The 16,119-nt window shown below is 44.7% G+C and overlaps 1 protein-coding gene across 1 annotated transcript in view; it reads left to right on the forward strand.

The window, feature by feature from the left end:
• The first annotated feature begins 6,107 nt into the window (after window positions 1-6,107).
• Window positions 6,108-16,119, forward strand: part of LOC142249301 (beta-1,3-galactosyltransferase 1-like) — a 237,218-nt gene continuing 227,206 nt past the window's right edge. Inside the window, exons 1-2 of the mRNA XM_075320936.1 lie at window positions 6,108-6,150; window positions 9,154-9,310. Of these exons, the coding sequence (XP_075177051.1) occupies window positions 9,241-9,310 (70 nt within the window). The 5' untranslated portion in view covers window positions 6,108-6,150; window positions 9,154-9,240. The remainder of the gene's footprint in view (window positions 6,151-9,153; window positions 9,311-16,119) is intronic.

The following is a 16,119-nucleotide window of genomic DNA, read 5'->3' on the forward strand; positions in this document are numbered from 1 at the left end:
CAGCCCCCAAAATCACTCGAACATGAAATTGGCGAACCTCGACCCTCGAACATTGCTCATCTCTACACAAGAGTACTCAAGAGTAGGCCTTGACGCAGCTCTACATTATTACCATGTGAAGCCAAAGCAATCAACCGGACCGTACGATACAATAATTGCAATATATAGGTGCATATTCAGAGTGGCCATTAAATAGACAAAATCTAACATAAAAAGAAAATGAGCAATAGTACATGTAAATCACTTTGGGAACTTGCTCATTTTGTTTTTATTATAGGTTCTGCAGGTTAAATGTTCACAGTGTGAATATGCACCTACATATTGCTATAAACCTACAGTATGTTTCTACTCACTTTTCTTGACTTTGCTTTCGTTTTTGTACTTTGCACAAACAATGGCATGGCTCCCCCTTTTTTGGGCTGCGTATTTTAGCTCTCCATGGTCAGGAGTCTGAACAGTCTGGTCTGGTCCTTCTCTGCCCCACGTATTTAGAAGTCTGATGACACATAATATTATTTACTTACTAAACAGTATTTGCTTTTTTTTTTTATCTTAGTCTCTGATTATTACCATGTGAGCAACACCATATTTGTACAGAATAAGAAAATTTGCACTGAAGTGCCCATATCTCTGGAACCATATTGTGTCCATGAAAAAAATGGGAATAAATATTTCCAAACATAGTTTTGCATGAACACTGCATGGGATGGAGGAAATATATATATATATATATGAAAGAGGTAAGAGTCCCGGTGCACCACCTACACTGCGTGTTACTACACGTTCAGCTACTTGAGCCCTACTGAGCCATGGAGGGGATCATGGTGCAGACTTGCGGTGAAGACCAAGATAAATCCAAAGGAGAAAGAAAGTCGCACTCCAGATGATCACCATATCACTCCGTCTTTATTGCAGGGGAAACATGAAGGTACAAGCGGTGGGGAGGGTGAGACAAGCCATACAACGCCGGACGACGGCGTGCCGTTTCGCTAGAACTTAGCTTCCACGGGTCCACTGGAGATTTTTTTCCTAACCATTATTGCCAGGCTACACGGTTTGAAGATGGTCTGTCCTCTTCATCAGGCCATATATATATATTGTCTACTTCCTGATGAAGATGACAGACCGTGCTTAAAACGCGTAACCTATCAATAAAGGAAAACATTTTTTCTCCATTGGAGTTTTGTATGGTATTTTCTCCATCCTGTGCAGCGCCTATAACAAGACTTGCATTTTTCTACTTGGAATTATTAATTTTCATCCCTCCAGCCCAGTAAACATCTGGCATGGACTCCTGGTTGCAGCAGCTAACGCACAGGGGGCAGCCACATGCATTCACCACTGTTGTGTATGGTGTGCACCAGTGGCGTAACTAGAGTTTGATGGGCCCCACTGCAAAGTTCGGACCTGGGCCCCCTCTCCACGTACACCGACACTTGGGGTACAGGATAATGACACTGACACTCGGGGTATGGGATAATGACCCTGACACTTGGCTCTTATGTGAAGCCCCACAGGTGTTGTGTAGCGGTGCATTACCTTCAGGGATGCCCACGTGGAGCGACAATCTGGTCACAGGTAGGTTATCTTCTTTTTGGAATTTTGTGACGCCACTCTCGGTATTGCGGTCAGGGGACCGCCGCTGCAGGTTAGGGGACACTTGGGGCCGGTGTTGTGTTCAGCTAGGTGTCGTGGCCTCCCGGGAGTGATGCAGGCCCCAGGGTCCGGTTGGAGTGTGTGTGGAACCACAAGTAGCAGAATGACTGAGACACAGTCCAGACAGTCTTTCAGGGTTTTTACTCACAATTGATGGCAGGGTGAGTACCCGGGCATAGCTGGGATGAACCAGGGGAAACCAGGCTCCTTCAGGCTGACTGTTGAGGGTGACTACTGACTTACCTTCCTAGCCCTGGTGTTTTTGGCGTGACCCCGACTTTTAGTCCTGCTGGGGTCGCCCAGGGAAGTTGCTGCTGCCTGTTCTCCCCTCTTTTCGGCATGTCTGCTTGTAGCCTGGACCAGGTCACTCCGGCTGCTTGCCTCCTGTGAGCTATGGGCCCTCTCTTTGCTACGTGGCTCCGGATTCTGTGGTGTTACGGTGAGGGTATGAAATGCCCCCTCCGGCAGGTTTGGCAGGGAAAATTTAATGAATCTCTGCACTGGGACCTGTAACCCTTACGGACCTGGTACCTCCCTGGCAGTCCCCGTACTCAGCCACCCCTTTGATCTGTGGATTTTGGGTGGCACTACCAGGTGACCGTTCTCCCCCGTCGGTAGCCACTGCACGTGCGCTGTCAGATTGGGCCAGGCTCTAAGGTCTGCTTCCTGCGTCTGCTCTCCCTGAGCTGCACTCACTAACTGGCTCACTACTTCCGCCCCACTGTGCCTGCCTACGCCACTTAGCAACCAGACTTTCTACCACATCCCTTGAGTGGACATGGAGGCCACGCCCCCTCCTGGATTCCCCAGGGGTCCCTATCAAAGGAAGACGTGGGAGACCTGATTACTATGCGCCTGTGTAATCACACCTCGGTCAGCCTTCTGAATTATCTGTATTGTACTGCCCCCAGCATGGGTGCAATACTCAGTGGTGCCTGACCAAGTCAGGGGCGCCACACTTACCCTCAGCATCCAAGTTTCCCATGATCTAAAATCCCTCTATCAGCACCCAGCTTTCCTATGTTCTGATAGGTATCTTGTCCTCGGCACCCAGGTACCCCATGGTCTGCTATACATCTTTCCCTCAGCATCCAGCTTTCCCATATCAGAGCATAATACATAGTTCTCCATGTATTATAATTCCCCCCATAGTCCTCCATACATTATACTGCACCCCATAGTTCTCCATATATTATACTGCACCACATAGTCCTCAATGTTTTATAATGCACCTCCATAGTCCATGTATAAGGTAGCCTCCATAGTCCTCCATATATTATAATTTAGCCCATATAGTCCTATATTTATTATGATGCAGCCCCACACTCCATGTATAATGCACCCCTATAGTCCATGTATAAGGTGCCCTTCATTTTGTATAATGCAGCCCCCACCAGACCTTCCTGTGTATAATGCAGCCCTCATCAGGCCTCCCTGTCTATAATGCAGCTGCCACCAGGCCGCTGGCCACCATGTAGTCACTGATTTAAAAAGAAAGTACTCACCTCTCTCCTCCTTCCACCGCTTCTTCGTTCTCACCATTCTCCTTGTTCTCCTGCTGCTCCAGTCAGTGTCCTCCTGTCCTGCACTCTGCATGCCTCAGCACAGCAGTAACGTCACCATGCAAGCACAGGGGGAGAATGAGGATGCATGGAGTGGCACAGGCCGCTCCAAGCTTTATCATTGGTGTGAGCGATGGCGGGGGAGGGAGGCCTGGTGCCACTGCCGCCACTGACACGGGGCAGAGGGTCCCGGTGTCAGCGGCGGCGGCACCGGGTCATATAGCGGCCGTGTGGTCTGTGACAGATCAGCGCAGCTCCTCTCTCACAGAAAGGAGCTGGCTGCTGACCTGCAGGGCGGCATCTGGGCCCCTAACCTGCCGAGCCCGGTTGCAATGGCGACCCCTGCGACCACGGTAGTTATGCCACTGGTGTGCACAACTAATTCAGGTGATCCAAGGACACAGAAGAACAGCGGCACACTTCAAAAGTGAAAGTTTTCTTCTTTGATTAATTCAGGTATATGAAAAAACAGCAGCCATATCCACAATATTCAAGTAAACAGAGGGAAAGGGGATAGAGAGGAGCACTTAACCGGGAGATGGCCATTTTACGTGTCCACCTTTAGGCTGATGTGCTCAAGACAATTAAATACCTGACAGGCTAGAGGAGGACTGTAAAAGCGTAGATCGGTGCAAAATGGCCATCATCCGGTTCAGTGCTCCTGTCTGTACCTTTTTCACCTGTTGCCACGAACACTCTGGCTGATGACGGCCATTTCACACCGATCAACACTTTTACAGGTCCAGTGCTCAATACAATTAAATACCTGACAGGTCAGGTATTTAATTGTACTGAGCACGTCAGCCTAGAGGACTATAAAAGCGTAGATTAGTGCGAAATGGCTGTTGTCCAGCTCATTGCACCTGTCTGAACCCTCTCCCCCTATTCCCACAAGCATTCTGGCTGACAACGGCCGTTTCAAGCTGATCGACGCATTTACAGGTCCACCTCTAGGTTGATGGTCTCAATACAATTTAATACCTGACAGGTCAGTATTTAATCATATTGAGCATGTCAGCTTAGAGGACTATAAAAGCGTAGATCAGCACGAGATGGCTGTAATCCAGCTCAGTGCTCCTGTCTGTACCCTCTCCCATTGTTTCCACGAACACAGTGGCTGCTGTTTTTTTATGTGAAATGTGGAAATTGTGGCGTGTTTGTATTTTGCCCCCCTGAGTCAATACTTTGTGGGACCAACTTTCGCTGAAATTACTGCTGCAAGTCTTTTTTGGTATGTCTCAACTTTGCACATCTAGATGCTGAAATGTTTGCCCATTCTTCTTTGCAAAACAGCTCTAGCTCAGTGAAATTCGATAGACAGATTCTCAATGGTATTTAGGTCTTGACTTTGACTGGGTCATACACATACATGAATATGCTTTGATATAAACCATCCATTGTAGCTCTGGCAGCATGTTCAGAGTCATAGTTCTGCTCAAAAGTCAAACTTAAGTCTCAGTCTTATGCCTTTTGCAGCCTCTAACAGGTTTTCCACCAGTATTGCCGTGTAATTAGCTCCATCCATTTTCCCATGAACTCTGACCAGCTTCCCTGTCCCTGCTGAAAAAAAGCCTCCTAACCGCATGATGCTGACAACTACCATGTTTGATGGTGGGGATGGTGGTTTCAGGGTGATGTGCAGTGTTCGTTTTCCACCACCTGTAGCGTTTTACACTTAGCCCAAAAAGTTCTACTTTGGTCTCATCTTCCTTCTTCCCCTACATGGGTTTTTGCAACCTGCAAATGGAACTTCTTATAACTTGCTTTCCAAAATGGCTTTCTACCTGCCACGCTTCCTTAAGTGCCAAATTTGTGGAGTATATGACTAGTAATTGACATTTGGACAGATTCTTCCACTGACCTGACAAATATGTGCAGTTCTGTAAAAATATATATTTTATTCAAATTTATGGTAGAAAATATAAGACACCAAATGTCTGACATAAACACAAAAACACAGTGCTCATCAAGGCCTAGTGGAGAGCAGAGGGAGCGTGCAGAGAAAGATAGCTGATAGTTAAATAGCTCTCAGTGAACTAGGAGGGACTGCAATACTCCTCAACTCCTCCTGCCTACTTGCGGAGAGTGTTATAAGGTTTTGAACACTCCCCGCTCCGGGTGGCTGTCCCTATATATCCCTGTACTCCACTGACCTATATCACCACCACCAGGTGCATTGTGAAAAGACCAAGACAACATATAATGTATTAAAATCTGTTGGTTCCTGACTAGGACTGGAGACTATGCTACAGTCCAGGTACTGTAAACAGCAGTTTAGGACAGAGCTAATGGGCCCAACGAGATCGGTACCCACAGCTTCTCCTCCTTTAATTGCTTGCCATTATGTTGGATCATAAAATAATCCCTTTAATGACCAAATCCCCTTAAGATATAGCCAGTAAATCACAAATTCTCTCTTTTAGGGAAAATTCAATGGTCTCAGAATGCGCAACCTGATTAATAAGTGAACACTATACAAAGATGGCTTATTTACACTAGCTCTCTGTCCTGTAACACACAGGTCACTCTGCCCTTGTATCTACGAGGGCATGAAATAACGCAAGTCATCCTTGGCACAAATATTCTTTAGGTAATCGTTTTTTAAGTGTCTTTACGTGATTGGTTAAAACCATAATTTATGTTACTGTATTGGCTGTATCATTTGTAACTCCCTATTTAATTTTGTAAAAAAAGTGGCTCCCACAAGATGGAGTCAGTTCTGTGATCCAATCAGAGCTCTTGCATATGCAATAAACCTTTCTTTCTTTCATCAAAGAGAGTCTGACGTCTGATCCTTGGGAGACTGAGATCGTTATTTCCGTAACATTTGGTGTTTCTGCCCGGTTCCTCTCCACCAGCCAGACGGGAGCCAAGCCAAGCGGAGGACCTGTGGAGGAAAGTGGATTCGATACCTACAAACAGCGCTGTGCAGGTGAGCTCTTATCCCTGTCAAGGGTGACAATCCACTTTCTCTCTCAGTAATCCAGCTTGAAGTCCCGTCTTGCGGTGGCAGGTACTTTTGTGTTTATATAGTTATCCACTCTCCCATTGGATATTTGTATTGTTATATAACAGTAAGATCACTTTAAATGTACTACAGTGTATAGAAGTATAAGGAATGTATTTTAGAAGTGCCATGATATAGAATTACAGTGTAATGTAATTTCTGCACTTTTGTCTCTTTTACTATTTTCCTAAACTCTCTCTCAGCTTGTATCTGTGTAAAATCAATATCTGTGTTTGCCAACTAGTACGTTATTATTGACCTTTATCCCGTCCTTTTTAACGTAAGATAACAGATAGATGGTACAAAGCTTAGTTACATGAAAAGTTGTGTTGTTTAAGGCTACAAATTATAAGGTACCTCTAGAAATCTATATAGAGTTGTAAGCTAATAATATCTTAAGATAAGCGCTGGTAAATTGTAAAACTTATAAGAATAAGTAAGCTGGTCTGACGAGACCCACATATTGTGTTTCTGTTGAGACTCCCAAGAGATTATGGGGAATACAGTAAGCAGTTGTGCTTGTGCCAAATGTGGCAAGGTACCCATAAAAGAAACCAAGTGTGTACAATTTGCAGCAGGGAGTCCGATGATCTATATGTTAGATACATATGGTCAGCCTGCCTATTCCATATGGAATAGGTGGAGATCTGTACTACCAGATCTACCCATAGATGGTACATTAGATGTGGAAAAGTTAACAACAATCTTCCCATATTGTAAAGATGAGGAAGAGAGGAGAATGTATTGTGCCTGGATAACAAAGGCTGTGTCACGGATATTATCATCATGTCACGGGTCAAGTTCAAAGCAAAGATTGATGAATCTTGAAAAGTGTGATGATGATGATATCTCAACCGTGACATGGATAGCTCAAGGGATGTTGGAAAGAGCACAGAGAGCCCTTCAACAACAGCCTGAGTTATCAGCTGCAGGAGCTACTGCTCCTGTAGCTAGGGAAGATAAAGAAATAAAAGCCAGCCCACCGCCCCAACAAGGTGCAACAGCTCCCCCAGCCCCTCCTGCTCAGTACCCGGACTTGACAAGTATACAGAGTCCTGAATCAAGTCCAGATTTAAGTGCTGGAATGCAAAAATTGACATTGATGGACCAAGCGTACACCAACCTTAGCTCCACCAATATCATAGAAGGTCCACGTACCCGACAAGGAGGTAATCCACCAGCAGGTACGTATCCACTCCAAAATATAGTGGGTCCAGACAAGCAGATATGGCAGATGCATAAGCCATACTCATTTACTGATTTATTTGAAATTAAGAAGGATGTAGGTAACTATAGGAAAAACCCTAGACATGGGTGCGAATCATTGGAAAAGATATTTCGCACCCATCAAATGTCTGGACAAGACATCATACAGGTGTTAAATGCAGTCTTTACACAAGCTGAGGTCCAGGGGTTATTAGCTGGGTCGGAGTATGAAAAACAGCCACCAAACTTTGAGAACACCACAGTTTTTGATGAATGGCGCAAGATACAGGGTAATTATAAGTTGTTATTCAAACAAGATCCTGATTGGGCGGCCATAAACAACATAAAGCAGGGCCTTACTGAATCCCTACGGGAATATTTTCACCGGTTTACACTAATAGTCAAAGATCCGAGTACTGATGCAGACTTGTTTACTGTAAAAGAGGTAAATATAATATTGATTCAGGCATTTGTACAAGGGTTACATGATATACTTAAGACAAGATTAATGACCAGGTCACCTGGTTGGAAACAATTAACTTTCCCTGCGATATTAGATGAGTTATATCAACATGAACAGAATGTACAAAATCAGCAAAAGAAAAAGGAGGCTCACCTTTTAAATTTACAGATTGCGGAGAAGGAGACAAGTTTGGGTAAAGGTAAGGATCGGTTTAAAAATGTTCAGTGTTACAATTGTAAAGGAAAAGGGCATATTGCACGGTATTGCAAGAAACCAAAGAAGGAAGGGAAAAAGGAGGATGATAAGCAAGATTGACTAGACGTGGATAGAAATGATGTTTCTAACCAGGACAAAAATGTCCATAATCTAATGAATCTTTCCTCCTCAAGTCTTCTTCCAACAGAACCAGTCCTGCAATGTGAAATTTCTGGAACTAACGTACCTTTTCTCATTGACACAGGAGCAGCAATGTCTTTGTTAAATGACCCTTTCCTTCCCAGGTCTGGAGAAAAGTTATCCACAGTCGGGGTTACTGGACAACCTAACTACCTTTCCCTTTCAGATCCTGCTAAGGTGTCCATAGGCCCAATCACCACGGAACATTCCTTTTTGCTTTCTGCAGATGCCCCGATAAGCCTTTTAGGACGGGATTTGCTGTGCAAACTCAACTGTACAATCTTCTGTACTCCAGATGGTGTACATTTGCAGGTACCAAGGGATAACACTGAGGAAGTAGTGAATCTGTTGTTTCTATCTCCAAAAGACCCTATTCTCAATGAGAATATGAGTCCGGAAGTGGAAGAAGTGATATCCAGAGTTCCTCAGGAATTATGGAACACTGAATCCACTGAGGTTGGGCAAATGAAACATGTCCAACCTGTGCAGATAGAACTCAGACCACACTGCATCCTGCCTTGTAAACCTCAGTACCCCCTAAAACCAGAAGCAGAAGGTGGAATTGCTCCCACTATAGAGTCTTTACTGAAACAAGGAGTCTTGAAAAAGGTTCAGAGTCCATGAAACAGTCCAATCTATCCCATTAAGAAAGCAGGAGGTAAAGGTGCATGGAGAATGGTACAGGATCTGAGGACACTAAATGAAGTAGTAGTCCCTTTACACCCAGTAGTTCCAAATCCAGCCACAATCTTGATGCAGATTCCCTCCGATAGTACTCATTTTTCTGTAGTAGATCTGTGTTCTGCCTTTTTCTCCATCCCGATACACCCCGATTCACAGTATCTTTTTGCTTTCACGTACAGGGGACAGCAGTACACATGGACAAGGTTGCCCCAGGGTTTCCTCAACTCTCAAATATTGTTGCATTTGACTTGTCGTGACCATATGTGATGCGACTAGGGGCAAAAACTACTTCTACCGTGTCCAGGTATGTGGGAATGGACCCCAATCTATTGTCTGGTGAGTTCATCCTGTTACATCTTACACTAGTAGATCCGGGACCACATATAGCTATATTGTGTGGGGAATACAGAGACAAATCTCTTCTAGCTACCCACCATGGTGATGTAGTCCACCCAGCTATAGGAAGTGCCACCCGTGTGTTATTGAATCTAGAGGCACTAATGTTCACAGGGAATTCAAATGTTTCATTTGGCATGAGTGTAAGTTCTTCTATGGGAACAGGAGTGGCCAGGAAAGGCATGGACTTTGAAGAGATGGGGGAATGTGTGCAAATCCAACAATCTTTTACTCCTGTCCTTTTAGCTATGGTGTCATGCATATTTATCAACCTATTATCCCATGGGTCTCGTAAATATTCATGTAAATCTCTTTTACCTCGGAGAAACTCATTCTCATCATAACACCATAGTATACATCTTGCTTCGTAGTGATTAGGTTTGCAGTAATATTCAATGCAATCGTGTATATCAGGTACACTTCTCTTAAATCTACCATCCAGAGGAATCAAGTTGGGGTACTCATTATCAGGGGTTTCTGGGGTGTGATAACAACCAATCTCTATCACACATACACCTATCATTAAGAGGGACCAAACAGTCAATATCGCCCCCCAGAGTGATTTGCTTGGACGTGGTCCAAACAACTGCTCATAGAGAGACATTTTCTTCTGAGTCCTTTTCACGCGATGGAAGAACAGCGCTGGTCCAAATCTTCAGCTGTTTCAGCAGCGGCTTAGGTGACAGCCTGAGGGAAGCGTAATTCTGCTTCGTCTCAGACCACTTACTTATGGGTGCAGCTCAGGGCGTGTGGTACTGATGATGTCGGCTGGTTCCTCGTTGGTCACAGTAGTTGATGTCGTCTCATCAGGGGTTGTCACCTTCTTACAATGGGACGCGTGGATCCACGAACCTCTGCCTTCAACCTTAACGCTTGTAGGCGTGGTCAGCAGGACTTGGTATGGACCTTCCCACCGTTCTGTGAAGGAACCGGACCTCAGGAACTTTCTTACCAACACTAAGTCTCCTGGCTGCACCTTGTGACAAGACAAAGTAGTAGACGGTTGTTGCTGATGTACACCCTTGGAGATGTCTCTCAATTGCTGCTGTAGTCTCAAAACGTAGTCCACGTTAAGGGTGTCTTGTGTAACGTGAGTAGTCTCTGGGGGCGACAGTGGAGTGTTAGGAAGCTTCCCATATAGTACCTCAAAAGGTGATAGCTGTAACGGACCACGAGGTGTGGTTCGTATGTCCATGAGTACCAAAGGAAGAGCATCAGGCCATTTTGATCAGCAAAGTGCGCACAAGAAATCCCCATTTCCCATAGACTTTGCATGAAAATCAAAACATATGCATTTTGGCATGAAAACGCTGCAGTTCAAAATGCAGCTGAAACGCAGGTAAAAACGCAAAGTGCGCACATAGCCTTAATTTGTTCCTGCTGCTCCCCTGATAATTAAAATTTAATTTTATTTTTGCAGAAATATGGGGCTTTTTTAGTGCTAATTTTTATGGTCTGGAGGTGCAACTCTCAAGGTTCTCTGGGGGCATGTCCTTAGGCACACCTCTTTGCAAAGGACCAAAATAATTATTACTAGATACAAAAATATGTATTTCTGGAACCATATGACAAATTTAAATAGAAGTAATAGCCATTTGGACTTGGTGAGAAGTCCGATATAAATATGCAGGGTTATAGGAACTTAGACTAGGTGATTAATATCAGATTGGTAGCGTTCAGACACCCATCACCTCCATCTATCTGCTGTTTTCAGCTTTAGGAAGTACAAATCTAAACAGTAAATGGATCAGGAACAACCCAACTCCATTCAATGTGTACTGCCCATTATCAGGTACTACAGCTTAGCTCCTATTTACTTCAATAGTAGCTGAACTACAGTACATGGAGATTTACTGCTTAAATCCATTTTCTGTTTACACATGGCTATAAAAGAATGAAAAGAGGAGGGCACCAAAGAAATCCCCAGGTATCAACCTCTGGGACTTAAAAAAGTAGCCCATGAGAAAAGGAGAAAAGAAGAGCCAATGACGGGGATCACCAAACAAACAATCATTTATCAAAAATTGAAAATTTTATTGGTACAAATGTGATGCCCTGGACTAGTCAGGTCATCATAGGTAGTCCCACACACACACACACCCTCCCCTAAAAAGGTGACAGCAGCCAAACTACAAAACCCTGGTCACCACCCTCCGGGTTTGATGTCCACACTAGGGGGGGTGAAGCCAGGTGGTTGGCCCCACCCACCGAGGAGTTCACAGACCTGGAGGCGGGAAAACAGTAGATGAGTCTTGATAGAGACGAGTTTGAGTCAAGTTCAAGAGCAGACCTGTGCTCAGGCCTGCCAACAAGTCTACACCAGGTGTCTGGGTTGGAGCTCAGTCACCTCTAGCAAGGAGGCAGACGGTGGTGGCCGCCTGCAGGAGCTGGGATTACAGCAAGTGGAACCGTAGGGAACGGAGACGGGTGGTGGCCCGCCGGTACCGAACAGGGGAACCGATTGGAAACCAGAGCACCAGGAGGGGTACTCAGACCCAGTATGAGGCCCAGAAACAACTAGGCTAAGTCAAATGAACTGATTGAGGACTGGACTTTAGGACCTTTCCCACACAAGACCCGACTGAAGACAACAGCCCAACGATTATGGTAAAGCCACCGCCAAGGGATAGAGACCCAAGGGGCCAGCGTCTCTGGGCACACAGGGCACTCCCAACACACAGCAAGCCGGGGAGCGGACTACCATTGCTTAGGCATAAGAGTCATAACTTTCACACAAGAGAGGTGCAGGAGAAAGGCTGAAACCACCAACCTGTTAAGGGGAAACTGCAGCTGGCTGCGGGAACCATTTACCATCTTACCAGAGACTCCAGCGTGTTTTCTCATAGTGAGTACAACTGTGCCTTCGGGCCGCACACCGCACCGCACCGACACCCCAGCACACATCCGTCCCCTCGCCTCAGCACCTCCCTCGGGCACCAGGGACCACCATCCCCCTACCCACGAAGGGGGTCAACACCAAGCTGCGCAACACCGTCCCTGGGAGCCTAGTCAACGGCAGCGGTGGTGTCCATCTATTCACCACAACCCGTGGGTGGCGTCACGAACTTAAATCTCCTACAAACCACCGCGGCTCCGGCCGTGGATGTCCCCACCGATGTCCCTACGTGTAGCGCCAACCCCCTTTCAGAGCGACATGACCCCCGGGTCCGTGGAGAGCTTGAGCTACCCACCGACAAGCACGGATCCGAGCGGCTCGGCAGCCGGCCGAGCCCCGGGGTGGTACATAATCCTCCAATCAGCCTGGGGTAAGAGGTTTTTCAGACTAATTTTTTTTCAGTTTACGTACCCAAGGACATGCACCAATGAAATGACCCTTTTGGCTGCAAAAGAAAAAAAAACATCTTATGGTGATCCGTAGTTGACCCAGACTGAGGAGAGACTCTCCCTAAATGCATGGGTTCATCCAAAACCTCGGGAAAGCTTTCACCCCCCCAGGGAGGTCTATAGGAAAAAGGGGTCAACACAGATCTATCCCTTAAACGTCTATCAATCTGGAAGGCTAAAGACATGGCGGCCTCTAAAGACTCTGGTGCTTTGTACATAGCTAGAGCATTCTTATCACTTTTGGAAAGGCCTTCACAAAAATGGCTTCTGAGGGCGAGTTCATTCCACCTAATTTCAGCAGTCGATCTGTGGAACTCAGAACAGAGTTCCTCTGCTGACTAACCTGCTGCCAAAGCTTATGCAGCTTGGACTCAGCAAGGGAGATTCAGTCCGGGTCATCATAAATAAGTCCCAGGACCACAAAGAACTTGTCTACTGGCCGAAAGGACTAAGAATTCATCAGAAGAAACAAGGCCAAGGACTGGGGGTCTCCTTGCAGGAGAGAAAAAACAATACACATCTGTTATGGCAATTAGCCAATTAATACGGCATTACCAGTGAAATTCATTGATGAAATGTCAACGGAGGGAATAAAGAAAGATGATGTCAGCATGATTCCTCATCTGGGCAATGCCTTGGGTCATATTTATTGAAAAGCATTAACATACAAGTTAACACACTACAACATTATTGGCTACTTTTCAATCCTTATTCAGTGATTGGTTCATAAAGCTTAAATGAGTGTGTTGATTGGTTCTTTAGAGAATGACATAAATCTGAAGCAAGATGACGTAAATGGTTGGCAAGATGATGTATATGGCAGGGTGTATGTAACTTATCTTATCTTGGCTTATGTCTTAGGGGCTTTCTAATATTATTTTATGTAAGTGCAAAATGGTGCAAAGTCATGTTTTTTTTCTGTGTATCAAGCGCCATCTTAGATGCATTATGTATACGGAGATGTGTTTATACATATTATAATAGGCCAATATCATTGTATTGTAACAAATTCAAACATAAAATTATTCACAATTAGATCCATAATCAGATGATTTCCTTTACACCATCTCCCAAATATACGGATATACGGAACGGGGTGATACACTATACAAGCACTTCCATCTGTGATGTGATCTATATCTAGTATTAGCAGGATAATTATTGCTGATCCCTGCCCTTTTCAAAAGAAATGTGGGGGCAGTAGGCATTTTTTCCTGCAGAGAACTGTGAAAGAAATTTTATCAGTTGACAGTTCCACATCTGTCCATTGTCTTTATGTTTTGTCTGCCATTCTAAGCACTGGGTGTACGTGTGGTGACGGTCTCCTACTAGTGGAACTTAGGGATAACCAGGAATAGTCATTGAGGAACAGGGGTTATCCGTTAAATTACGATTCCTCCGTTGATAGGAAGGGACAGTAAGGGTGGAGAATTAGGCATTAAGGCATATCTGTCTCCCCTCCCCCCTTCTCACTGTCATTATATATATGTCTTTAACCTCTAATTAATACTTGTCCTGGGTGCTCCACTAGTTGGAATCAATTGACACTTGCACTGTGTGATGAGCCTATAGGAATTTTTATTCGTGTTATTTTAGTGAATCTTAACAAAGACATTTTTGATATAAGGTATTGTCTCCTAAATTCACCCTGGCCAGTGAGGTCCATCAAGACGCTGGTCTTGTTACTACAATAAGACAAAGCAAGATAGGTAAGACAAACAGGTGGGGAAAGACACAGCAAAAAGTACTCCAAGGTTTCTTCAGTAAGGAACTTACTATAGTCGGCATAGGGAGGAGTGAGGAGGCAATATTTATAGCAAAAGGGAGTGACTGCAGCTAAGGTTACAACTACCTGTTAGATCACTGCAAGATAGAAATGTACCTTTAAAACTTTCAGTTCCAGTTGGAATTAAATATGGTACATCTCAGGGTAAATTGCGAGCGGGCACTAAAGCGGATTTGCCATCCACAATGTGATGTGACCTTCTGATTCCAGATCACCATGAGATCATATTAGGCCGTTCCACACTCGTAACAATTGCAGTCTTGATGTACAGTTATGTAATTTTGCTAGGAAGGAGTAAAAATGGGACCTGAGAACAATTTTTGTTCCAATTTTATTCCTGCTTTTATCTTAAATCTGCCACACATGTCCAGACATATAGGCCTTCCTATTTAGTTTGTATTTACTTTTTATAGTCTGTACCAAGGGTGAATTTGTAAGAGTGGTGCAAAATGGCTATTGTATTCCTACTCCTGAATACCCCAATCACATTATTGTTTTACGTTTTGTAATGTGAATGTGAATTATGTCTTACGTTTTTTTGTAAATATTGTGTCATGTGAATTGTAATGTATGTTTCTGTTGTTCTATGGAGTATTTTTCCTACTGTCTGTGCCCAACAACAGACAGTAGGAAGAGTGACAGATAAGTGTTAGGACTATCCCATCCTGGGAGGGGTCATTTGACAGGGACACAATAATTAATTTTAGAAGGAGTCAGTAAAGGCCTAGTGCATAAACAAAACATATGTATAGCGAGTCAGTCGTGAAAGACGTACTGTATAAAGTGAGTGATTCATGGCAATGGCGGAAAAGAGACAGTAGGCAAGATAGCCTGAAGGTTGAGGGTGGCCAGAGACACAGGGTGTGAGCAGCAGTGTAACTAGAGACCGATGCTCAAGCAGAGGGGCCCCAGACGATAGGAGCTGGAGGATGGAACCCGAACATCAGGGCCCCTTAAACATTAAGGTATTGGGTGACTTCTACTGGTGCAGGTCTCTAGTGGCCAGGCCCCTGAATTGTCAAAGTACCAGGTTAACCTCAACTATCAAGTTAATGTAATCAACCAACCGAGCGATTTCCCACTAGATGTCAGGGAGTGCAAAGCTTTACTGAAGACATGATGGGACTCCTAAGGAGACTGAACATGGGACCGCAGAAAAGGAAGATGACCCTCATGGTTTGTTATATAATGCTTGACTGGGTTGCAATGAGACTCACCGGCAAGTTAAATCTAACGCAACGCAGAGGGAAGTTAAGCTGTGTCTGACAAGATTATCCAAAACTGTACCGTGCTGGAAAATATGTGCCCGGTACCTGTAACATAAAGCTGTGAAACAGAACCAACCGTACAGTAAAGAGTTGTAGTTTAAAGTGAACTGTTGGTATTCTTGTGAGTGGAAGTCATCATCCAGTTCTGGCCAGCCGACACCAACGGCAGTATACAGCCTACATGGGTTATCAGCAAGGGTGGGATTAAAATTTTTAACAACAGGTTCTCTATAAACTCCACCCATTTGAAAACCCCACCCATTCTGTAACCACACCCTTTTTGTTAGCCACACCCATTTTCACGCACTTTCCTCAACCAAAAAATACAAGTAATTTAAAGTAAAATCTCC

Source organism: Anomaloglossus baeobatrachus, chromosome 8 (genome assembly GCF_048569485.1).
Source record: "Anomaloglossus baeobatrachus isolate aAnoBae1 chromosome 8, aAnoBae1.hap1, whole genome shotgun sequence".
Classification (NCBI taxonomy): domain Eukaryota; kingdom Metazoa; phylum Chordata; class Amphibia; order Anura; family Aromobatidae; genus Anomaloglossus; species Anomaloglossus baeobatrachus.